At 40.1% G+C, this 26,160-nt stretch overlaps 1 protein-coding gene across 4 annotated transcripts in view; it reads right to left on the bottom strand.

Moving 5' to 3' along the window:
• The window catches only part of LOC123999078 (dual specificity tyrosine-phosphorylation-regulated kinase 1A-like), a 59,132-nt gene that overhangs the window by 9,798 nt on the left and 23,174 nt on the right, over positions 1-26,160 (bottom strand). The window contains exons 2-6 of one of the 4 annotated variants that reach the window (XM_046304445.1): positions 14,175-14,244; positions 2,753-2,949; positions 1,894-2,013; positions 1,369-1,557; positions 705-852 (exon numbers count right to left, since the gene is read on the bottom strand). In XM_046304445.1, the coding sequence (XP_046160401.1) occupies positions 705-852; positions 1,369-1,557; positions 1,894-2,013; positions 2,753-2,949; positions 14,175-14,184 (664 nt within the window). In that variant the 5' untranslated portion in view covers positions 14,185-14,244. Of the gene's footprint in view, positions 1-704; positions 853-1,368; positions 1,558-1,893; positions 2,014-2,076; positions 2,189-2,752; positions 2,950-14,174; positions 14,245-26,160 lie in introns of those variants that run through there. The other 3 variants (XM_046304446.1, XM_046304448.1, XM_046304447.1) reach the window with 3 other exon arrangements.

Genomic DNA, 26,160 nt, shown 5'->3' with positions numbered 1-26,160 from the left:
GATCCTTGACGAAAATCTGCTCCAGAGCACTCAAGACCTAAGACTGGGGCGAAGATTCACCTTCCAACAGGACAACAACCCTAAGCACACAGCAAAGACAACGCAGGAGTGGCTTCGGGACAAGTCTCTGAATGTCCTTGAGTGTCCCAGCCAGAGCCGGGACTTGAACCCGATCTAACATCTCTAGAGAGACCTGAAAATAGCTTTGCAGCGACGCTCCCCATCCAACCTGACAGAGATTGAGAGGATCTGCAGAGAAGAATGGGAGAAACTCCCCAAATACAGGTGTACCAAGCTTGTTGCGTCATACCCAAGAAGACTCGAGGCTGTAATCACTGCCAAAGGTGTTTCAACAAAGTACTGAGTAAAGGGTCTGAATACTTAAGTAAATGTGATATTTCAGTTTTTTTAATCAATTTGCAAAAATTTATAAAAACCTGTTTTTGCTTTGCCTTTATTGATATTGTGTGTCGATTGATGAGGGGGAAAAAAACTTTCATCCATTTTAGAATAAGACTGTAACGTAACAAAATGTGGAAAAAGTCAAGGGGTCTGAATACTTTGGTAGCATCAGTGCTACCAATGTTTTATTTAGAGCCCTGACCACCTAATAAATATGATCTCTTAGCTGGAGGTAAATAATGCATGAACGAGAGAAGAGGGAGAGAGAAAGGTGTATAGAAAGAAGGGGAATCCGGCCTCACCTATGTAGTACTTCATCTCCGTGTCATGTTTGTTCATGAGCTCGAGGAGCCGCACTTCAATCTGGGCTTGATTTAGAAAAGCCTTCTTGTTCTTGATGATCTTAATTGCTACCCACTCCTGCTCAACACGGTCATATGCTTTTACAACCTGGAGAGAGAGGGAAGCCAAACACAAATCATCGTAAACACAATGAGCCGGGCGGAAATGCGTGCACTGAACACTGGGGGTGGGGTTCTGGTTTATCAAAGCCTCTTCAGTCACACACACACACACACACACACACACACACACACACACACACACACACACACACACACACACACACACACACACACACACACACACACACACACACACACACACACACACACACACACACACACACACACACACACACACACACACACACACACACACACACACACACTAGAGGTATGGTTAAACACTCCTGCATCGTCTTTTAAATCAAACATACGATTAAGTATTTCACTGTTATTCTACACCGGTTGTTTACGAAGCATGTGTAAAATAAAATAAAATGTCAATCTTAATGACCATGTCTAGCCCATTAAAGACCTGGTGTGGTGGTGGGTGAAACAATACCAGGTGAGCTTGGAAACTGCTCCACTGGTAGTTGACAATACATTTCATCATGAGACTCACCTGTCCAAATGAGCCTTTGCCTATCAAGGAGTCGATCTCGTAGCGGTCCATCCATTTCTCCCCGTTCTTGACGATGTAGTCGTAGTTATCGTCATCGTAGCCATCGTTGAAGACCTTCCTCTCCTTTTTGTGACTGGAGTCGTCGCCCTGGCCCTGTTGGTGTCTCCGCTTCTTTTTTGCATAGTATACCTGCCGACAAAGTGTTCCTACTAGATTACACATCAGGTTGGTTGCTAAAAAGGTAGGCCCTAACCAACACTGTGCAGTACAAGTTGGAGATTGCATTGGATCTTTAACTATTTCATTCAAATTTAAGTGGCTCAGTGCAGGCCTGATTCTACCTTCTTCAGGCCTGCCAGTTGTGTTGTCCACAAAAATGTTATGAAATCACAACAATTCTGAGTAGTGATCCATCCTTGTGTGTGTGTGTGTGTGTGTGTGTGTGTGTGTGCCCCCCCGGCCTTGAGCGACCAGAGTTCCAGGTACAGGTGTAGTGTGTGGCGGAGGGAGAGTGGTGGAACTTACCTCATTGATGCATTTGTAGGTTTTGATCAGGTCAATAGAGAGCTTCCTCAGGGGAGCCGAGGACGGGTCGCGAAAGCACTGGGGCATGCGCCTCTGTAACATGACAACATCAGGGGTCACCTTAAAACACAGACGCACCAAACACAGAGAACATCACCTTTTCAGAAACACATACACACTCACCTTGTCTATCTCATCAAAACGATTCATTAGATCACCCGTCTTCAGCTACCTTCAAGTGCATCTGTTTTTATGTAGCAAATGCTGCTATTCATGATGTCATTTGTTCACCATACTGAAGAGGGAGGATTGACACACATGGGGGAAATATACAGTAGGATTAAACTATCACGTAGGGAACTCGGTGGAGTGGACCTACATTTGAGCTTTGAGGGCCTGATATCAGAGACCCACACACGTGGGCAGCAGCCACTGTACACAGAGGTCATGGGCGTGTTTGACAGCCCCCCCACAGCTTATTTTGGTAACTGTCGCCAGTAATAAAATCAAGTGGAAAATCACACTGTTTATTATTAGTCCAGTCCTGGACACGCAGGCCGTGATGTTCCCTGTACAATAAGAATAACCCCTCACGCAGGGTCGGAATACATTTTGAGAAGTGCCCTTTGCTAGAACAGAAAGGCCAACCACAAGCGGTGTTGTGTAAGGCAGGCACAGGCCACAGGGCTTGGGGTTAGCACCACTTTGTGTGCAAGGGGATCTTTTTGGTCTGTGTGTGTGTATTTATGTCAATGTGTGTGAGTATGAGTGCATGCTTATGTGTGTGTGTGTCGGTATGATTGTGTACATCAGTGTGCGTGTAATTGTACACGTGAATGACCGTGTGTTTTGTGTCTACCTGGCTGGTGATAGAATGCTGCGCCTGCTCGCTGTAGGGCAGAGCCGGCACAGACTCGTCAGTTGTCTGCTGGTGCCGCTCACTGTACTGCTGGTGTGAATGGGGCATGGGAGCAGCCATCTGAAGCCCAGCAGCGTGGAACGAAAACGAGGGGGCAAGCCGGACAGATGAAGGTTTGCATGCTGAAGTCTCTCCTCCTGAAAGAGAGGGACACCTTCTGATCAACACACATTCAATAGGTTCTTACAAGACCCCATTCTCAGTAATCTCATTGTGAACCCTTGCGACGTTGTTCCTTTAAATAAATAATACAACTTAAGAAATGATGTAATTGTGTTTGGAATAATCAGTGTTTGTATACTAGAGATACTAGAGCAAGTATTTTTCCATCATTCTTTTACCAGTGATTATTCCATAGGCTACCATCATCAGACTTCCCATTTCTCAGAAAGTTGTAGCCATTTCGGAAGATAGCATCCTACACGACCCAAAATGCATACATGAAAACAAGCATCACCATAAACCTACCGACGAGAAAAAAAAAAGGACCATGGCAGGGAGATGATGTAATACCCGCACACTACTTCATCACATCCCTGCATGATGGCCAGAAAAAAAAGAATCCCTTGTTCACCAGATATTAAGTGAATAATTGATTGGGGAAACTATTACAAAAGCCCCAAAGCTGATTAAAGAAATTCTGTAGCAAAGTGTTCCAGGGCAAAAAAGTACAAAGTCCCAAATAGCTAGCTGACAATTGCCAGTGCATTTAAAATGTCAATGAACTGTGAATGAATAATGGCACAGTTTTAGTTTTCTACGGCATCTTGAGTCTCATCTGGATTCATTGCATATGAGACCTTTGAAGGAAACGATATATTCCAGGAAATATTCTAAATATTGTTAAGATAGCTTTTGAAATTAAATCCTAAAATACCCAGACACCACACAAACTTCAAATCACAATAAATGAACCCAAGTTGCTTTGTAAAGATAAACTGTGGCATTCTCTGTCCTGTTGTACGGAGAGTTGCTCCTTGGCCAGTGTCATGAGGATGAAATCAGATCACAAAAAAGCAGCAGCACATGATGATGACGACAGAGTCTAATGTGTCCTACAGCACTGCGCGACTCTCTGGAGTCTTTGCTCCATCGCCCTCAGATCAGGTTCCATCCCAAACAGGAGGACACAGCCCACACAGCCATGCTTTTGTCACAAGGTTGCTCTCACCAACACTCCAGATGGTCTCTCAAATAGCTGGAGAGATTTGCCAGCAAAAAGTCAATGGAATGATTAGCAGTCAGTTACACGGCGAAATTAAACATAGCTAGGGCTCATGTGGAAAGGTTTGTGCATTAAGCTTTTTTAGTCAGGGTTACCAGAGGGGGGGTAACCTTTGATCATGCTTGGTTAAATTAAAGAAGAGGGATGAGGGGAGCTGTGGAGGCTCTCAGTGAGTTGGACCCTCTCAGTCTGAGTCGTCTGCTGGCTAGTGACTCAGCATCAAGATGGGAGCATCAGCCGAACTCAGACCTGCCTGCCTTTTACCTACTCTTCCCCTCCACCACCTCATCACACTGAGGGCTGGGAAACCGCTGCGTCACCACACACAACTCATTCCCAAAAGCTGCTCTGGCAGAGTAGCCGAGAGAGAGAGAGACAGAGGGGGAGAGAGAGAGAGACAGAGAGAGAGACAGAGAGACAGACAGAGAGAGACACAGAGAGAGAGAGAGAGAGAGAGAGAGAGAGAGAGAGAGAGAGAGAGAGACACAGAGAGACACAGAGAGAGACACAGAGAGAGAGACAGAGAGAGAGAGAGAGAGAGAGAGACACAGAGAGACAGAGAGACAGAGAGACAGAGAGACAGAGAGAGAGAGAGAGAGAGAGAGAGAGAGAGAGAGAGAGAGAGAGAGAGAGAGAGAACAATGAGATGCTGTCTGATGCTATAAACAGCAATCGGACATCACCTTTCCCCTTAAATCCCTGGGTAACGTCATCTTTCAACACATCACTCTGGATTATATTTTTCTAATCCCTGCTGCTGCAATTACTGTTCAGTTTCCCTATTGCTGTAGTCAAGGAACTTAAAGAACTGCCAAAATACTCAAAATGAAAGATTGAGGCAGCGTTTCAAAAAGTGAAAGCAGATTTTAAAAAGGTCATGCTTTTATCAAGTAGGCAATATTCTTTGACTAATGACTACAAAATCAAATCACATCTCACACAATTAAGTAGCTTTCGAACAGAATAGTGCTTGGTGTGAACATTGCTTCATATTACCCCAGATAAATAAATAGGAAATGTGTGATTTTCCAAGTAGTGTTATTTAGCAGTCATTGAAGGCACAATCTGGGATACTTAATTTTGTGTAATGGTCATGTAAATTAACAACATATGCCCCCACACCACAAGCTTAGTACAACTGTCTTACCTTATGATAACCCAAAATATAAAATTGCATTATTTATTTATTAAATTGCATTTGTTGGCATACACCTATAGCTTTCAAATATGCTTAAAACAATTGTGTCGATCTCTGGGACAGTGGCAGGGCTCTGCTGCTGGGTTGACTAAGAAACATAGCTTTAAATACAGGCTTGAGTTACATTACACATATACACTGAGTATACAAAACATTAAGAACACAAGGTGTCAAAAGCGTTCCACAGGAATGGTGGCCCATGTTGACGCCAATGCTTCCCATGTTGACTCCAATGCTTCCCATGTTGACTCCAATGCTTCCCATGTTGACTCCAATGCTTCTCACAGTTCTCAAGTTGGCTGGATGTCCTTCTTGATACACACAGGAAACTGTTGAGCGTGAAAAACCCCGTAGCGATGCGGTTCTTGACACAAACCAGTGAGCCTGGCACCTGCTACATACCCCATTCAAAGGCACTTAAATATTTTATCCTGCCCATTCACCCTCTGAATGGCACACATACACCATCCATGTCTCAGTTGTCTCAAGGCTTAAAAAAACCTTCTTTAACCTGTCTCCTCCCCTTCATCAACACAGATTAAAGTGGATTTAAGAAATTACATCAATAAGGGATCATAGCTTTCACCTGGTCAGTCTCATGGAAACAGCAGGCGTTCATAATGTTTTGTACACTCAATGTATATCACATGGTTACATTTTTAATATGATCAAAACCAGCTAAAAAGATGTGGCCTATTTTGTCATTAATTCAGATTACCTTTAAGGACTTCTGAGGTTCGGTAAATTCTCCCCAAAAATATTGGTGCTTTGACTGAACACTTTTCCAAATGATGTCTACTGAAAGCATTCACACACAGTAAAATCTCATGTCTCATCACATGTAAAAAATAATTATATGGCATGTACACATGTATCTGGCATTCAAAAATGTAAAAGGAATAGGGTAAAAAAATAAGTAGTTAAGACAGATATTAGCAAAGACATTCCAGTTGCATCAGTTGTTTTACTTGACTGATTCAACTCAGCAGTGAAAGCAAGCCTATAGCCCTGTAATCGAATCTTCTCAGTTCTATTTTGAAATCTCAGTCTGTCTGCAGTGAGTGGGAATTCTGCAGATCATTAAGTACTCATTTATCAACGTCTCTCACCAGGCAACACAATGCAGCAGAATCACAGAGAGTAACCAGCCTTCTGAACCCCAGCAACAGTACCTAATTAGCATAGCCTACCACCAAGAAGAAACTGTGTGATTGGCTTGTGCTTTCTCCGGCTTGCCCAATCAGAAGACAGTATGCAAATACCATACTTTTGTTGCTAGGGCAGAGCTCCGCTCTATTGTCCAATAGGAAAACAAGTGATAAACAAGAAATGGGAAAATCACTGTCAAATTTCCAGGCTTTTTTTAACACATTATTTGCTGGATGAAATGAATGTAGCAGTTTAGAACCTGGAGCCAGAGTCTCCAAGAACAGAGCTCTAGCCAACGTCCAACCTAAGATAGGGAGTGGAGCCGAGTACCACAACCGTGATGGGAAAGAGTGACATATTCTGAATCTTTTTTGCCTGATACTATGAACTTGGTAACCAGAATGAAATTATATTTAGAAAACAAAATCTTGAGTTAAGTGTATAATCCCAGAACACAATGTATTTGCTTCTGACAACACATCATGAATAACAGCATTAAAACATTTAATAATAAAAAGAGACAGTCATGGTGACTACACAGTTGAAATATTTACTATTAACATTTAGTCTAAGCTATTGTTCCTTTTAATAGAGAATCAATATACACTACTGTATTTCTGGGGGAGAATCTTGGACAGCTTCAATACAATCTCAGCAAAATACATTAATGCACAATTTAAAGCTCGCTTGGTTGATTCTACTAGACAGCAAGAGTATGCTGTTGGGAAATTCAACCGGGCTGAGGCAGCACATTTACGATTGCTTTTACAGTAAACTGGCATTCCAATTTGTTTCTTGACAGGCAGGTGTAATCTAGAAAAAAAAGCAGAAAAGATGAGGCCATGTCTTCTTCTCCCTCAAAACTGAGCCGAAGTTCAGTGCAAACTAAAGTGGAGTTGAGCTATAGTCCACCAGAGGTCAATTGAAACTACAGCTACAGCAGTTTTCATTGATTCATCAATCACGGGAGGAGTTTCATAATTACACAAACAAACTTAGCCTAAGAGTCAAACCTGGTGTCTGTTCATCAATGTATTTATTTATTTGTACATTATTTACGCATTTCTGCCTTCAATATGATAATACATTTTTACCATTTTTTGTAGATACTTTTGTCCTAAGTGCCAGATCAATTCCCACTTTTTACACCAGGCCTGATGTCAGGGCTGGGACGATTCTGGAATTATGGATAACGATTAATTGTTATGCAAATTGCACAGTTGTCATAATTGTAATTTTTTACAAACAAAATAAATCAAGTGTAATACACCTTTGAAAATTTGCTACGACATACAAAATGAATACAGCACCTCTTTGGTGACATCCACGTCACAAAAATGAATGGTTTTGACCACTTGGAACTTTTGGAAATGAAGATTTTCCTCCCAACTGTGCCGTTCTGCTCGTAAAATGATTACCAATTTTACCTACTTCATGTAAAAACTAACTGCTATTCGGTAAACTGCTTGAATAAAAAGTTGAATTCTCCCTTCTCCTAAAATTAAGGTATTAAAGCGATGATAAATATTTTCGGGTTCGCGGTTATTGTCCATAATTCTTAGTTGCACGATTATCCAATAATTGTGCCAGCTCTACCCGGGGTTTGAAACAGCAACTTTTCCACTACTGGTCATCCTCTAACCTCTAGGCTACCTGCAGCCCCAAAAATAATGATGAGCAGTGCTGTTCTGTCACACCATTAGCTAATCAATGTCAAGGAGTAGTAAGCCTACTCAAATATGTTTCACTTACTCTGGCAAGACGGCATTGCAGAGCTCCTTATGTCGCTACAACTAACTAAAACAGTTAGACTTGAGGGCTCTATTTTTGGCTAGCGTTAAGGCAGCGCTACTGTGAAACACACATTAGTTGCCAATTTTGGATTGTAATACCTGGCGCTTTGGCATTTTCCAACCATTGCAGCATGGTTGGCATTTACCTGTAACATCAACTCAGTTGCGGTAAGTTGGGAGGAGTGGCAATATCTGAGGTGTGTCCTTGCAATTTTTTGCAAACAAAATAAATCAAGTGTAATGCACCTTTGAAAATTTGCTACGACATACAAAATGAATCACCGGGGGCAAACTACCTGCCCTCCAGGACACCTACACCACCCGTTGTTACAGGAAGGCCATAAAGATCATCAAGGACATCAACCACCCGAACCACTGCCTGTTCACCCCGCTATCATCCAGAAGGCGAGGTCAGTACAGGTGCATCAAAGCTGGGACCGAGAGACTGAAAAACAGCTTCTATCTCAAGGCCATCAGACTGTTAAACAGCCACCACTAACATTGAGTGGCTGCTGCCAACACACTGTCATTGACACTGACCCAACTCCAGCCATTTTAATAATGGGAATTGATGGGAAATGATGTAAATATATCACTAGCCACTTTAAACAATGCTACCTTATATAATGTTACTTACCCTACATTATTCATCTCATATGCATATGTATATACTGTACTCTACATCATCGACTGCATCCTTATGTAACACATGTATCACTAGCCACTTTAACTATGCCACTTTGTTTACTTTGTCTACACACACATCTCATATGTATATACTGTACTCGATACCATCTACTGTATGCTGCTCTGTACCATCACTCATTCATATATCCTTATGTACATGTTCCTTATCCCCTTACACTGTGTATAAGACAGTAGTTTTGGAATTGTTAGTTAGATTACTTGTTGGTTATCACTGCATTGTCGGAACTAGAAGCACAAGCATTTCGCTACACTCGCATTTAACATCTGCTAACCATGTGTATGTGACAAATAAAATTTGATTTGATTTGAAAAACAAGGACATGTCTAAGTGACCTCAAATATTAACGTGAACTAAGCTAGAAGAGGAAATCAATCTCCTAAAAAAGAAAACATGAATGTCCTTGAGGGGCCCAGTCCTTCAGACAAGGTGACTGAAAATGTTTGATGCAAGAAACCACTTTACAAAATAAAATGCTTTATTATTCCCATACCATTATTACACAGAATCAGACAAATTATGCTACCCTCTGCCTATTGGCTACTTAGTCTATTCAAGCCTGTCTCAAAATACAATATTGCCAATTTAAGAAAGAAAAAAATGCTCTTTACCGGATTGGCTTTTCAAAGAGGTCTATAAAGTAAACGTTTTGTGGTCTTGTAGGAAGCAATCACTCCCATATGGCTGTCTACAAATTATCTATAACTTGGCTAATAACTCATTAACTAGCAAAGGATATGAACAAAATGTGCACACGTGGCTACATGCAGCTCTTTCTGTTGATCTCAAGACAAGCGTATCTACTCACGACCACAGCTGTAAACTCAGTCCAGTTCATCCATATATGGCAATGGTCTATTGGAATATTGGCCTACTGTAGCTCTGATTGGTTATGCCCCACATGTCTGTGTAGAGTACAGGCTGACTACGTTCTGCCTACAATAATCTCTTGCATAGTTCCTTTTGTTTCTGTATGTTGCATTGAAAGTGGCTAATATTGCATTGATTCGATCACAATTTCCACAGAAAAGGGAAACGTTGATAGTGTTAACTAACAGGGAAAACGGTAGAAAGTTGAGTGACGTTCAATCTCATTCTCTGTGGGCTGATATTTCTTCTGCGCTCTGCACGGCAGTCCAGTCTCTGGGCTACTGCACGCCCGCACGCAGCTTAGAGGGAACATTGGTCCTCTCCGCATACCCATAACATGATGCAGCTACCACTATGCTTGAAAATATGGAGAGTGATACTCAGTAATGTGTTGTATTGGATGTGTCACAAACATAACATTTTGTATTCAGTACAAAAAAGTTTGTTGATTTGCCACATTTGTTTCTATATGACTTGACTGTGATTTGAATGACTACCTCATCTCTGTACCCCACACATAAAGAGACATTTGTAAGGTCCCTCAGTTGAGCAGTGAATTTCAGAAATATATATTCAACTAAAGACCAGTCAATGCCTCACAAAGATGGGCACCTATTGGTAGATGGGTAAAAAAGGCAGACACTGAATATCCCTTTGAGCATAGTGAAGTTATTAATAACACTTTAGATTGTGTATCAATACACCCAGTCACTACAAAGATACAGGTGTCCTTCCTAGGAAGGAAACCGCTCAGGAATTTCAAAATGAGGCAAATGGTGACTTTAAAATAGTTTGAGTTTAACGGCTGTGATAAGATAAAACTAAGGATGAATCAACAAACTAAGGATGAATCAACAACATTGTAGTTACTCCACAATGCAAAGCATGAAAAGGAGGAAGCCTGTACAGAATTTAAAAACTCCAAAACATGCATCCTGTTTGCAATAAGGCACTAAAATAAATTAACTTTATCCTGAAAAGCGGTATGTTTGAGGCAAATCTAACAACATCACCGAGTACCACAATTCATATTTACAAGCATGGTGGTGGCTCCATCACGTATTACAGGCAGGGACTAAGGAGTTTTTTTATATATAAAAAGAAACTGAGTCGGTAGAGTGAAGCACAGGTCAAATCTGGTTCAGTCTCCTTTCCAACAGACAAAGGGACACAAATTCATCTTTCAGCAGGACAATAACATAAAACACAAGGCTAAATATACATTTTATTAATTTACAGCCTTATTCTAAAATTAATTAAATAGTTTTTCCCCCCTCATTGATCTACAGACAATAGCCCATAATGACAAAGCAAAAACAGGTTTTAAGAAATGTTTGCAAATTTTTTTTTTTTAAACTGAAATATGACATTTATTTCAGACTAGAGGTCGACCGATTATGATTTTTTAACGCCGACACCGATCGGAGGACCAAAAAAAGTAGATACCGATTAATGAGACGATTTATATATATATTTGTAATAATGACAATAATACTGAATGAACACTTATTTTAACTTAATACATTAATAAAATATATTTAGTCTCAAATAAATAATGAAACATGTTCAATTTGGTTTAAATAATGCAAAAACAAAGTGTTGGAGAAGAAAGTAAAAGTGCAATATTTGCCATGTAAAAAAAGCTAATGTTTAAGTTCCTTGCTCAGAACATGAGAACATATGAAAGCTGGTGGTTCCTTTTAACATGAGTCTTCAATATTCCCAGGTAGGAAGTGAATGAATGCTTACGAGCCGCTGCTGCCTACCACTGCTCAGTCAGACTGCTCTATCAAATATCAAATCCTAGAATTATAATATAATACAAAAAAATACGAGCCTTAGGTCATTAATATGATAAAATCCAGAAACTATCATTTCAAAAACAAACGTTTATTCTTTCAGTGAAATACGGAACAGTTCCGTATTTTATCTAACGGGTGGCATCCCTAAGTCTATATATTGCTGTTACATTGCACAACCTTCAACGTTATGTCATAATTATGTACAATTCCGGCAAATTAATTACTGTCTTTGTTAGGAAGAAATGGTCTTCACACCATTCGTTACGAGCCAGGCAGCCCAAAGTGCTGCATATACCCTGACTGCTTGCACAGAACGCAAGAGAAGTGACACAATTTCCCTAGTAAAAATAAATTAATCTTAGCAGGCAATATTAACTAAATATGCAGGTGTAAAAATATATACATGTGTATTGATTTTAAGAAAGGCATTGATGTTTATGGTTAGGTGCACATTGGGGCAATGACCGTGCTTTTTTCGCGAGTGCGCTTGTTAAATCGTCAACCATTTGGCAAAGTAGGCTTTGATTCGATGATAAATTAACAGGTACCGCATCGATTATATGCAACGCAGGACAAGCTAGATAAACTAGTAATATCATCAACCATGATAGTTAACTAGTGATTATGTTAATATTTATTGTTTTTTTATTCAATAAGTGTAATGTTAGCTAGCAACTTACCTTGGCTCCCTCCTTGCTGCACTCACATAAAAGGTAGCCAGCCTGCCACGCAGTCTCCTCGTGGAGTGCAATGTAATTGGTGTCCAAAAATGCAGATTACCGATTGTTATAAAAACTTGAAATCGGCCACAATTAATCGGCCATTCCAATTAATCGGTCGACCTCTAATTCAGACCCTTAACTCAGTACTTACATTTTTTAAAATATATTTTTTTTTTAAATATTTTTATCACCTTTGGCAGCAATTACAGCCTCTAGTCTTCTTGGGTATGACGCTACAAGTTTGGAACGCCTGTATTTGGAGAGTTACTCACATTCTTCTCTGCAGAGCCGCTCAAGCTTTGTTAGGTTGGATGAGAAGCACAGCAATTTTCAGGTCTCTCCAGAGATGTTCGATCGGGTTCAAGTCAGGGCTCTGGCTGGGCCACTCAAGGACATTCAGAAACTTGCCCTGAAGCCACTCCTGCTTGGTCCTGGCTGTGTGCTTAGGGTCATTGTACTGTTAGAAGGTAAACCTTCGCCCTAGTCTGAGGTCCAGAGCGGTCAGGAGCAGGTTTTCATCAAGGATCTCTCTGTACTTTGCTCCATTCATCTTTCCCTCGATCCTGGCTGGTCTCCCAGTCCCTGCCTCTGAAAAACAAACCCACAGCATGATGCTAACACCACCATGATTCACCGTAGGGATGGTGCCAGGTTTCCTTGTTTCTCATGGTCTGAGAGTCCTTTAGGTGCCTTTCGGCAAAATCCAAGCGGGCTGTCATGCGGCTTTTACAGAGGAGTGGCTTCCGTCTGGCCACTCTACCATAAAGGCCTGATTGGTGGAGTGCTGCAGAGATGGTTGTCCTTCTGGAAGATTCTCCCAGAGGTACTCTGGAGCCATGTCAGTGATAATTGTATTCTTGGTCACCTCCTTGACTCCACCTCCACCTCCTTCTCCTCTGATTGTTCAGTTTGGCCTGGCGGCCAGCTCTAAGAAGAGTCTTGGTGTTTCCAAACTTCTTCCATTTAATAATGGAGGACACTGTGTTCTTGGGGACTTTCAATGATGCAAAAACAAAATTGGTACACTTCCCCAGATCTGTGCCTTGACACAATCCTGTCTCGGAGCTCTACGGACAATTCCTTAGACCTCATGGCTTGTTTTTTGAGCTGACATGCACTGTCAACTGTGAAACTTTATATAGACAGGGGTCTGTCTTTCAAATCATGTCCAATCAATTGAGTTTAACACAGGTGGACTCCAATCAAGTTGAAGAAACATCTCAAGTTGTAGAAACAAAAATGATCAATGGAAACAGGATGTACTGGAGCTCAATTTCAACTCTCATGGCAAAGGGTCTGAATACTTATGTAAATACAGTATTTGTTTTATTTTTTATTATAACTTTGCAAAAAATTTGACTAACTCTTTTTCGTTTTGTCATTATAGGGTATTGTGTATATGAGGAACTTGTATTTATTTAATCAATTTTAGAATAAGGCTGTAACATAACAAAATGTGGAAAAAGAGAAGGGGTCTGAATACTTTCTAATGAACTTTACGTTGGAGTTGCTTACCAAGATGATATTGAATGTTCCTGAGTGGCCGAGTTACAGTTTACTTAAATTGGCTTGAAAATCTATGGCAAGATTTTCACTCCCGCCAGATTGTTCCAGTCAGTCCTGGGATTCAAACCGGCAACCCTCTAATTACTGGCCTGCCTCTCTAACCCAGTGGCTACCTCCACCCCCATATGAAGCCTAGGTAAGGATTTATCTGAGGCATGTAAGCCTATTAATGTAATCAGTATTAGCCTGCTATGACATTTTTAAGGTACTGCACACCAGTGATGTAAAGAAGGCATGAAACATATGTCCATAAGTCACAGACAGTATTTCCCTACATTTAACCAAAAAAAAATGAGAGAAAGGAAGAGAAAGCGAGAGATCAGCAGCTAACCTGTATGCATTGTCTCCTGGTAACTCTCATATCATCCTGGCAGGAGAGTCCAGCAGCACACCACAGCTCACTGGAGAAAGACAAACAATTAACTATATTAGCCTTAGTGTATTTGTGCTTGCAAGGCTATTTCCTGTTAGGCTATGTTGTAACCTTGATTATTACATATATCTAATTATTTTCTGGTGCTGCACATTCCAACCATAAAAGCCCACCCCCACTTGGGAGCCAGGCCCCCACTACTGGGGAACGAGGCCCAGCCAATCAGAATTACTTTTTTTCTTCACAAAAAGGGCTATATTACAGACAGAAAAACTCCTAAATTTCAGCTGCTGTCTGGGTGGCTTGTCTCAGACGATTCTGCAGGTGAAGATGCCGGATGTAGAAGTCCTGGGCTGGTGTGATTGCACATGGTCTGCAGTTGTGAGGCCAGTTGAACGTACTGCCAAATTCTCTGAAACAACGTTGGAGGCGGCTTATGGAAACATTAAATTCTCTGGCAACAGCTCTGGTAGACATTGCTGCAGTCAGCATGCAATGCATTGTACGATACCTCAAAACTTGACATCTGTGGTATTGTGTTGTGTGACAAAGTTGCACATTTTAGAGTGGCCTTGTATTGTCCCCTGCACAAGGTGCACCTATGTAATGATCATGCTGTTCAAACTTCTTGATATGCCACACTTGTCAGGTGGATAATTATCTCTGCAAAGGATAAACGCTCACTAACAGGGATGTAAACAAATTTGCGCGCACATTTGAGGGGAAAAAAGTAGCTTTTTGTGCATGACATTTGTCCTGATCATGTAGGCCTGATAATTGTTCTGTCTAATTCGGTGTTTTTTCCCAAATTAAGTTCTGTTTGTTTTTCCAGGTTTCAGATTTCTTTCCTGTTGTTCATGTTTTTGTTCAGAAAAATCACACTTTTTTTTAAATAGAAAAATCAACAAATGTGGATGTTCTAAGTCCACAATGTTTAAACCACATCAGTAGACCACTTGAGTTCAGGGAAAAAGCTAATACGTGTTCATTTTTGGGTGTAGATACCCTTTCAATTCAAGTGTGCAGTAGCTCACCAGCAAAATACTTGCTTGGTTAGCACATTTCTGTAGCAACCTTTATTTTTTATTTTATTTATTTAACGAGGCAAGTCAGTTAACTTAGGGATCAACGTACCGTCACCGGGACAGTTGTAAATCATGCAGATTTTAGAGAAACAACAAATGTCGTTACATATAAGTGTTTGATATCGGCTGAAAGCTTAAATTCTTGTGAACAGAACTGGAATATGTTCAAAATCCCCACTTGCACCTCCATTATCGGTAATAATGGGCATACCACATATAGCATCTGTCAGTCATTGCTCTGGGTATACCTCAAACAGCAAAGTGCACAAACCTGGCCACGCTTGATATATCAAACTTTTGCTATAGCCAGTTGACAGGCATGCTATAACAGCTCCTTTGCCAGTCAACATTTTTAAACAACTGTGGCAGTGGCTTAAACGAAGGGATGGAATGGAAATTGTTACGAAATAGCAGCGTCGCTAACATGCCACATCATCATGAGCATTAAAACAGAATTCAACGATATTCAAAAATGTATTGACCTTAGTAGGGAATCAACTAAACATGTATTAATTTGCCCAAGTTTATCATAAGACAAGAACAGAATGAATCAGTGAATCGTATTTCCAACTTTCTGAAGAGGCAAAGAGAATGCCGAAGCGTGCGTCGACCATTGTGTAACTGTTCGCGATGATGTTAATGAAAACAGTCTTCTGATAGGTTATCCAAAAACGTTCTCAATTAAATGTTAATTACAAAGCAGCCTATGCTTAACTGGAAGAATGATATCATGATTATTTTCACCAATCCAGAGGGTATTTGTCTTGCAAACTCTACCATTATGTGTGCTACAAAAACACAGCTAAAACAATAGCCTCTTGTTAGGTGCACACTTGAATTAACCTCTTGCTCCTACCCGACACGCATGCGTCCCATCTAGACATCTGGAAATGCAAATGCGCTACGCTAAATGCGAATAGCACTCGTTAAAACTCAAACGGAAAAAAACACATGTAGGGCACTTAATTAAAGCTACTCTTGTTGTGAATCCGGGCAACAAGTCAGAATTTTAAGATGCTTTTCGGCGAAAGCATGAGAAGATATTATCTGATAGCATGTAACACCCCAAAAGACACGCAGGGGACGTAAACAAAATAATTAGCATAGTCGGCGCTACACAAAACGCACAAATAAAATATAAAACATTCATTACCTTTGACCATCTTCTTCGTTGGCACTCCTAGATGTCCCATAAACATCACTATTGGGTCTTTTTTTCGATTAAATCGGTCCATATATAGCCTAGATATCGATCTATGAAGACTGTGATCAAGGGAAAAAAATAGCGTTGTATAACGTAACGTCATTTTTTTTAATTAAAAAAGTCGACAATAAACTTCCACAAAACACTTCGAAATACTTTTGCAATGCAACTTTAGGTATTAGTAAACGTTAATAAGCGATCAAATTGATCACGAGGCGATGAATATTCTATAGCTGTACGTCTGGAAATAATGTCCGGGTAAATCCCAACCAAAATATCCGGTCGGAGACCGGAAGGCGCTACCTTGTGTCCGTTTGACCAAGAAACAAATCGTAGGCAAATGACAAGACTGTTGACATAGTGTGGAAGCTGTAGGTATTGCAACCTCGGCCCAATTTAACGTGGTTCACATTCAACAATGGGTTCTAGTGGCGCATGGATATATTTTCGCATTTTCAGTGATCAGATTTTCCTGCGCTTTTCGATGAAACGCACGTTCTGTTATAGTCACAGCCGTGATTTAACCAGTTTTATAAACGTCTGAGTGTTTTCTATCCACACATACTAATCATATGCATATACTATATTCCTGGCATGAGTAGCAGGGCGCTGAAATGTTGCGCGATTTTTAACAGAATGTTCTAAAAAGTAGGGGGTAGGAGTAACAGGTTAAAAGGTTACACCCCAAAATCGAAATTTCTCAGATTTTTCCCAGACCTCAAAAATGGTCTCCTGATGTAGTTTAATTATTGTTGTGGACTAAGAACATCAAATGGGAAAATAGAAAACAAAAACAGAGAAAACAAAATTTGGCAAAAAAATCTAACAGATTTTATAGGACCCTACCTAATCATTTTAAATACATAAGGCCATGCAAAATCACAAATACACTATACTTAAAGCTTATTTTTTTTCAAGATGTGGGCTATTACTTACTTCTTTTGTGGTAATAAAACATCAGTTGCAATTCATATATAAGTAAGACTTTAATCTCAGGAGAAGACTGGTTAAATGTTAAAAAATGATCAATGTTCTTTTACTTAGAAAATAGAGGTAAGCAAGCACTGGCAAATCCTAGTGGAAAACCTGGTTGTCTGCTTTCCAACAGGCAGACACTGGGAGATGAATTCCCCTTTCAGCAAGACAATAACTTAAAAAACAAGGCCAAATCTACACTGGAGTTGCTTACCAAGACAGTGAATGTTCCTGAGTGGCCAAGTTACAGTTTTGACTTAAATATCTATGACAAGATATGAAAATGGTTGTCTAGCAATTATCAACAACCAATTTGACAGAGATTGAAGAATTTTGAAAAGAATAAATGGGCAAGTGTTGCACAATCCTGGTGTGGAAAGCTCTTAGGGATTTACCCAGAAAGTCACTCACAGCTGTAACAGCTGGGGTGTTGGTTAAATTATATTTTTAAACAAAAAATGAACCGAGCAGCAGTTTTTCTCCTGTGATCGCCAGAGTGGGGAAAGTTCATTGAGACACGGAGTGTGTGCAAAGACCACTCCATGTGGGATTTCAAACTGCTCAACCGCTCACATATTCTGACTGGTAGGAAGGATGTATGACATGCTTTTCACATTTGTATCCCAAACCATTATCTTTTATCATGCATAAAAGTTAGCCTGGCTGATGCAACCCCACGTGGCTCTCAGCGATAATCTAGAAAGAAGGCCGTTTGGAAATGCAATATTCGCTCAGAAATTGTGCGATAGGTTGGATTGGTTTTCTTTTTTTATATATATTTAAAAAATCTGAGGTAGATCTCAGCTTTCTTTTTGACTGCTAAAGTGATTATGACTCAGAGTCGGTTGGTGACCACTGTCATAGACTATTCATGGCACCGGTATCGCCAGGACAGCGGTATCTTTGGGAAAGCCTTGCGAGCACTCTTAGTCTCCGTGGGTGGGGGGTGGGGTTGTTTTTGTCTTATAATATGAAATTACAGTAGGCTACCGGTAGCCTGTATTGATTACCCTTTTCAGACATAATGCAATGTGGCCCCTTGAAAGCGCCTCGGCTACGCCATGTTTGTCTGTTAGGGTAGGCTACACTACAGATTTTTAAATGCCGACACAAAACCTTCTCTGGAGAGATGAACAGGCATTTTACTTGTCTGTAAAGGAATGCAGCTTCTGAAGCAGGACTTAACGTCCACTAGGCGTCCAGAACTCTTAATCAAATAACCTCAAACTGCTGCGCGCAGCCTGCCTGCAGACCACCCTTTCCTAAAAAAGTTTGTACCGTGATTTACCAAGACATTTACTAGAAAGAAAACATTTAGCTACCCAACCATTTAAAAAAAACAGCAGCACATAAATCAGGAATGTTTGTTGTTGTTAGGGAAACAATACAGAACATTATACGCCGGAGCAGAATTGTAGTGTCTGAAAAGGTACAGACGCGTCAAATTTGTATGAATTATAATTGTCTAAAAAGTTGCAAATGCTTGCTATCAACATTTTACTGTAGCTGCATTTTATGTCTGTGAACGGTCACGGTGGATATAACTTCATTGCCCGAACCTTAAAAGGTCATTCATATGTTACAGGGCCATTATTCTGCATTGTAAATTGACATGGAATTGTATGAAACAGATTTTTTTAAATGGCAGTTTAAATGTTAAGCTAAATTCTCCATTTGTCACATCCCTTATACCTAGTAGAGATGGGTATTTGAAATCTATTTCACTATTAAAATAATATGACAATGTTTACAGATATTCGGATAGTCTAAAAAAAAAAATGCTCTTAGATCTCCTGATAAATCAGAATGATGCAAATACCGGTACCACAACAGCTGGCGTGGTTGTTTTTTGACTGCTATTCTCCAGTAGTTTTGGCTAACAGTCAGCAACAATGAAAGAGAAGTCTGATTTTCACCATGATATAAATGATTATGTTTCAAAAACGTTTTCTGGTGAGTGTTTTGGATTGATCTATGTTATCACTAGGCTATTTGAAGTGGACAAAATACCATAGGCTACTATTGTTAGAACTGACTGAAGGGCTACATGTAATATGACAATAAAACACCTTTGTTTAAAATGCAACCTGAATGAGAGAAGAAAATGTTTGCCATAACAACACCAAAAATGGATGAGCATGCTTTGTAATGTTTATAAAACTAGAATTGTATTACTAGTAAGAAGTAATGTGGTATATTGCGCAAGCCTTTTGACCAAGAGCCATAAAGTATTCACACCCCTCGACTTTCCACATTCTGTTTTGTTATAAAGTAGGATTCAAATGGATGTAATTGCCATTTTTGGTCAACGATCTACACAAAATACTCTAAATGTCAAAGTGGAAGAAAACTTCTAAACACAGATGACATTCTACAACTGAACATCAAGAATCAACAAAGTGCCTGCCCTGTCACAAAATGCTGAGTGATACAGCATATTTATTATTATAGTTTATGACTCCACGCTGACATTTTTCGCTGGTGCGATATGACCAAAATATATCACAGTATTTTTCACATTTTTCACAGTATAAACGTACGAGACAGTATTTCATGTTTCTGAATAAGAAAAACAGTAACAAGAACACATTCTTATTTTCAATGACGGCCTAGGAACGGTGGGTTAACTGCCTAGTTCAGGGGCAGAACGACTGATTTTTACCTTGTCAGCTCAGGGATTCAATCTTACAACCTTACAGTTAAAAGTCCAACGCTCTAACCACCTGCCTTACATTGCACTCCACGAGGAGTCTGCCTGTTACGCGAATGCAGTAAGAAGCAAAGGTCAGTTGCTAGCTAGCATTAAACTTATCTTATTAAAAAAAATCAATAATAAATCACTAATTAACTACACATGGTTGATGATATTACTAGTTTATCTAGCATGTCCTGCGTTGCATATAATCGATGCGGTGTGCATTCGCGAAAAAGGACTGTCGTTGCTCCAATGTGTACCTAACCATAAACATCAATGCCTTTCTTAAAACCAATACACAAGTATATATTTTTAAACCTGCATATTTAGTTAATATTGCCTGCTAACATTAATTTATTTTTACTAGGGAAATTGTGTCACTTCTCTTGCAACAGTGTCAAGGTATGCCGCAGTTGGGGCCGCCTGCCTCGTTGCGAACTGTGTGAAGACTATTTCTTGATAACAAATACAGCCAACTACGCCAAACGGGAGATGATTTAACAAAAGCGCATTTACGGAAAAAGCGCAATCGTTGCCCGACTGTACCTAACCATAAACATCAATGCCTTTCTTAAAATCAATACACAGAGGTATATTTTTTTAAACCTCCATACTACTTTGCTAAAAGAAATCCAGGTTAGCAGGCAATATTAACCAGGTGAAATTGTGTCACTTCTCTTGCGTTCATTGCACGCAGAGTCAGGGTATATGCAAAAGTTTGGGCCGCCTGGCTCGTTGCGAACTAATTTGCCAGAATTTTACGTAATTATGACATAACATTGAAGATTGTGCAATGTAACAGGAATATTTACATTTGATGTTCTTAGTCCACAACAATAATTAAACTACATCAGGAGACCATTTTTGAGGTCTGGGAAAAATCTGCAAAATTTTGATTTTTGGGTGTAACCTTTTAATTCAAGTGTGCACCTAGCAAGAGGCTATTGTTTTAGCTGTGTTTTTGTAGCACACATTATGGTAGAGTTAGATAAAATACGGAACGTTTTGTTTTCGAGATGATAGTTTCCGGATTCGACCATATTAATGACCTAAGGCTCGTATTTCTGTGTGTTATTATGTTAAAATTAAGTCTATGATTTAATAGAGCAGTCTGACTGAGCGATGGTAGGCATCAGCAGGCCCGTAAGCATTCATTCAAACAGCACTTTCGTGTGTTTTGCCAGCAGCTCTTCGCAATGCTTCAAGCATTGCGCTGTTTATGACTTCAAGCCTATCAACTCCCGAGATTAGGCTGGTGTAACCAATGTGAAATAACTAGCTAGTTAGCGGGGTGCGCACCAATAGTGTTTCAAACATCACTCGCTCTGAGACTTGGAGTAGTTGTTCCCCTTGCTCTGCATGGGTAACGCTGCTTCGAGGGTGGCTGTTGTCAATGGGTTCCTGGTTCGAGCCCAGGTAGAAGCGAGGAGAGGGACGGAAGCTATACTGTTACACTGGCAATACTAAAGTGCCTATAAGAACATCCAATAGTCAAAGGTGTATGAAACACAAATCGTACAGAGAGAAATAGTCCTATAATTCCTATAATAATTACAACCTAAAACCTCTTACCTGGGAATATTGAAAATCCAGGTTAAAAAGGAACCACCGGCTTTCATATGTTCTCATGTTCTGAGCAAGGAACTTAAGCGTTAGCTTTCTTACATGGCACATATTGCACTTTTACTTTCTTCTCCAACACTTTGTTTGTGCATTATTTAAACCAAATTGAACGTTTCATTATTTATTTGAGGCTAAATTGATTTTATTGGTGTATTATATTAAGTTAAAAATAAGTGTTCATTCAGTATTGTTATAAATTGTCATTATTACAAATACAAATGTATTTATTTTGTATTTTATTAATCGTCCAATTAATCGGTATCGGCTTTTTTTGGTCCTCCAATAATTGGTATCAGTGTTTAAAAAATCATAATCGGCCGACCTCCAGTGCCAACACATACATTCTAAGTGATTTCAAAATGGGTCTTTCTCCATTCCGATTGTTTTTTAATGCGGATGACAAATGTCAGTTGAATGCACTCGGGTGTACAGCTGACTAGGTATCCCCCATTCCCTTCGCACTGTTCAATTAAACTTCAACCAAACATATTTTTTATGCATTTTCAACCATTTCTGCACGCATTTGAGATCATGTCCACATAGGGCTGCATGAAAAAAAGAAATGGAGGCCATTGTGATTTGATTCGCAATTTAGATCTAAACACTTGGGTGAACTGTTGGAATCATGGAGTCGGGGCACATAAGCTATTTACTGTGCTTTAATTGAGGACCGAACAGCAAGCAATGGTTACGTCAACCTCTTGGGGATAGGGCTGTTTACTGCCCCCGCTGGAGTAATTGCGTGCCCATAGTAAACATAATTTATTTTTGTCAAAAGTTGCTAATATATGCAAATAAAAAATATTATTGAATAGAAAACACTCTAAAGCTTCTAAAACCGTTTAAATTATGTCTGTATGTAAAGCAGAACTCTCAGGGCAGTCATTCTCTCAAACTCTCTCTTGTCATCAGAAAAGTTGACCCAACTTTGACGTCATCGCCCCCACCCTTCCCAAGCACCTACAGGTCTGGGAACAGTCTCTTTGTCTTCAGCGCGATCTCAGCTTTCAATGGGGATTCTCATTGTGAGAATCGCGCGCTCACGAGAGTTTTGGCGGGCCGAAACCTTTCGGTCACGCGAAAAAACAGGTCACTCTCATGCGCGCTCTGCTCCGGTCCTGTCTTTTTTCCAAGATCGATTATACAATGCATGCGTTTCTGTTCGTCCTCACGATTGCTGTACACCTTTATAACATGTTAAAGCTTGATTATGAACTTAGTTTGACAAGTTTAGTCGACATATAATATGTAAGTTCGACGTTTTGGTGCGCATCCACTTGACTTTTGGCTACATTTCAACCGAAATGTGTCGTGTTTGAGAACTGAAAGACACAGACTGCAAAACTAAAGCTGTTTTTGGTAAGTATAATTCCTTCCAGGTCTTCTGATGGAAGAACAGCAAAGGTAAGGGAATATTTATGTGGTAAATTTGGGTTTCTGTGGACTCCAAGATAGAGGAGCCATAATGCTACTTTTTGAGCGCCGACTCATAGTATAGCCTAGTGAACGAAACCTGTAACGTTAAAAATAAATGTAACACAGCAATTGCATTCAGAAGAAGTGTATCTAACTATATATATGTAGAACATGCATATTTAGTCAAAGTTTATGATGTGTATTCCTTGTTAGCTGACGTTATCTGCCGGAGCTATCGTCATTTCTCAGGACATTTGAGTAGCATTTTTTGAACGATGCATCATTGTAAACAGAGATTTATGGATATATATAGCATATTATTGAAAAAAAACATAAATGTACTGTGTAACATGTTATATTACTGTCATCTGATGAAGATTTCAAAAGGTTAGTGCATTATTTTTCTTTTAATCCTGCGTTTGTTGATTGCATATTTTTTTCAACTTGGCTATGCAAATTAGCTGTGTCTTCGGTGGTGGTTTGACATAAATATGTGCTATGTTTTCGCCGTAAAACATTTTAGAAATCTGACTTGCTGGGTAGATAAACAAGGTATTTATCTTTCATTTGAGCCATTGGACTTGTTAATGTGTGGAGGTTAAATATTTTTAGGAATATTTTTGCGTTCCATGCGCCACCTTCCAGCTGAACGTGGGGTGGGGGGGTGGTCCAAAATTGGAACCCTAGTCCCCTTCTGGTTAAGGCAGGATTCTGCATTTTTCATGCAGAAAATGAAAGATAACGCAGAAAAATATCTTGCTGTGTTTTGTAAACGCAGATCTAAAATATTATTATTGGAAATTCTGCTCAGCTTCAGTCAGGGTTCGCTCCAAATCATGAATGTAAATGTAGTAATTTCGTGCTTGAGTAACACTTCTCCACCCAGATGTTCCTGACTGGCATAGTTAACAGCTTTGACTTAAATCTGCTTGAAAATCTACAGCAATACTTGAAAATGGCTGTCACGCAATGATTAACAACCAACTAGACAAAGCTTGAACAATTTTTTAAAATAATAAATGTGCAAATATTGTACAATGCAGGTGTGCCAAGCTCTTAGGGATATACCCAGAAAGACACAGCTGTAAACGGTGCCAAAGGTGATTTCTAACATGTATTGACTTTTTTTCCACATGGACATTAAAGTAGTTTGTGTAGATCGTTGATGAAAAAATTACAATTACATCTATTTTAAACCCACCTTGTAAGACAACAAAATGTGGAAAAAGTCAAGGGGTTTGAAAACTTTATGAAGGCAGTGTAGTTAACTCACAGACTTCGATAGCTAGCAAACTAGCTAAAATTATCTGAGAAGACACTAGTGGCCTGGATATATGATGACATTGCTGAAGTAGAAAAGTAATTGACAAATTTACTTTAGAGAGATAGCAATTGTCATAGCTAGAAAAATGTTTTTTTTTAAAGACCTAGCTATCCATGCTAATGTTAGTTAAAACCAGGCCCCTCAATCTTAGCTAGCTAGCTTAAGTTATACTCCATCTCCAAAAGGTGTTCATACTAATGATTTGCCTCCATTAGAAATGTAATTGTTTTCCAAAGTCACTATAATCCTCTTTAGACTAAATCGTCATCATCACATGGCAGCTCAGAGAATGCCACTGAGTAGTATCGGGAATTGGTCCTCAAGAGAACATTCAAAACAATAGTGACGAAACACGCAACCCTCCAATGGGTTGGAGCAAACGGTCGCATCCACACTTCGCTCCGCAGGTAGTATAACTTTTTCATTACATTTCATTACATTTCATTATAGTACAACGGTTTGATTTGTCTAATCTTAGCAATTTTCTTCTTAGCTAGCTACATAGCCATCTTTGTATCAAAGATAATTGCTTAATTATCGTATTTCGTCGTCCTAACGTAGTCTTCACTGCTATTTGCCCAGCAGCTAGCCAGCTAGCAAACGTCCACCGAATAGCAGCACTGTAGAAACTATTACACTCAACTGAACGACTTGATTAGTGTAGTGTTAGCTAGCTACATAGCTGTCTTTGCTGTCTTCGTATCCAAGATAATTGTGTAGTTTAGAGTGTGTAGTCTTAGAGTGATTATCTTAATTTACCGAGGTTAGCTAGCCAGCTATTTGTCATCCTTAACATAGGAGACACTGCTAGCTAGCCAACAGCTAGCCAACGTCTACCGAATAGAACAACCCGGTCGCATTCCGCTTCGCTCCACAGGTAGTATCACATTTTCACTTCATTTCATTACAGTACAACGGTTTGATTTGTTTGATCGTAGCTAGCTAAACAACACTGCTAGCTAGCCCCCGAATAGCAGCACTGTAGAAACTATTACACTCAACGGAACGACTTGATTAGTGTAGTGTCAACAACGCAGCCACTGCCAGCTAGCCTACAAAGTCAACAACGCAGCCACTGCCAGCTAGCCTACTTCAGCAGTACTGTATCATTTTAATCATTTTAGTCAATAAGATTCTTGCTACATAAGCTTAACTTTCTGAACATTCGAGACGTGTAGTCCACTTGTCATTCCAATCTCCTTTGCATTAGCGTAGCCTCTTCTGTAGCCTGTCAACTATGTGTCTGTCTATCCCTGTTCTCTCCTCTCTGCACAGACCACACAAACGCTCCACACCGCGAGGCCGCGGCCACCCTAATCTGGTGGTCCCAGCGCGCACGACCCACGTGGAGTTCCAGGTCTCCGGTAGCCTCTGGAACTGCCGATCTGCGGCCAACAAGGCAGAGTTCATCTCAGCCTATGCCTCCCTCCAGTCCCTCGACTTCTTGGCACTGACGGAAACATGGATCACCACAGATAACACTGCTACTCCCACTGCTCTCTCTTCGTCCGCCCACGTGTTCTCGCACACCCCGAGAGCTTCTGGTCAGCGGGGTGGTGGCACCGGGATCCTCATCTCTCCCAAGTGGTCATTCTCTCTTTCTCCCCTTACCCATCTGTCTA

Source organism: Oncorhynchus gorbuscha, linkage group LG16, assembly GCF_021184085.1.
Source record: "Oncorhynchus gorbuscha isolate QuinsamMale2020 ecotype Even-year linkage group LG16, OgorEven_v1.0, whole genome shotgun sequence".
NCBI classification, from domain to species: Eukaryota; Metazoa; Chordata; class Actinopteri; order Salmoniformes; family Salmonidae; genus Oncorhynchus; species Oncorhynchus gorbuscha.
The sequence above is the reverse complement of the archived record's forward strand: the minus strand, read 5'-3'. Positions and strand labels throughout refer to the sequence as shown.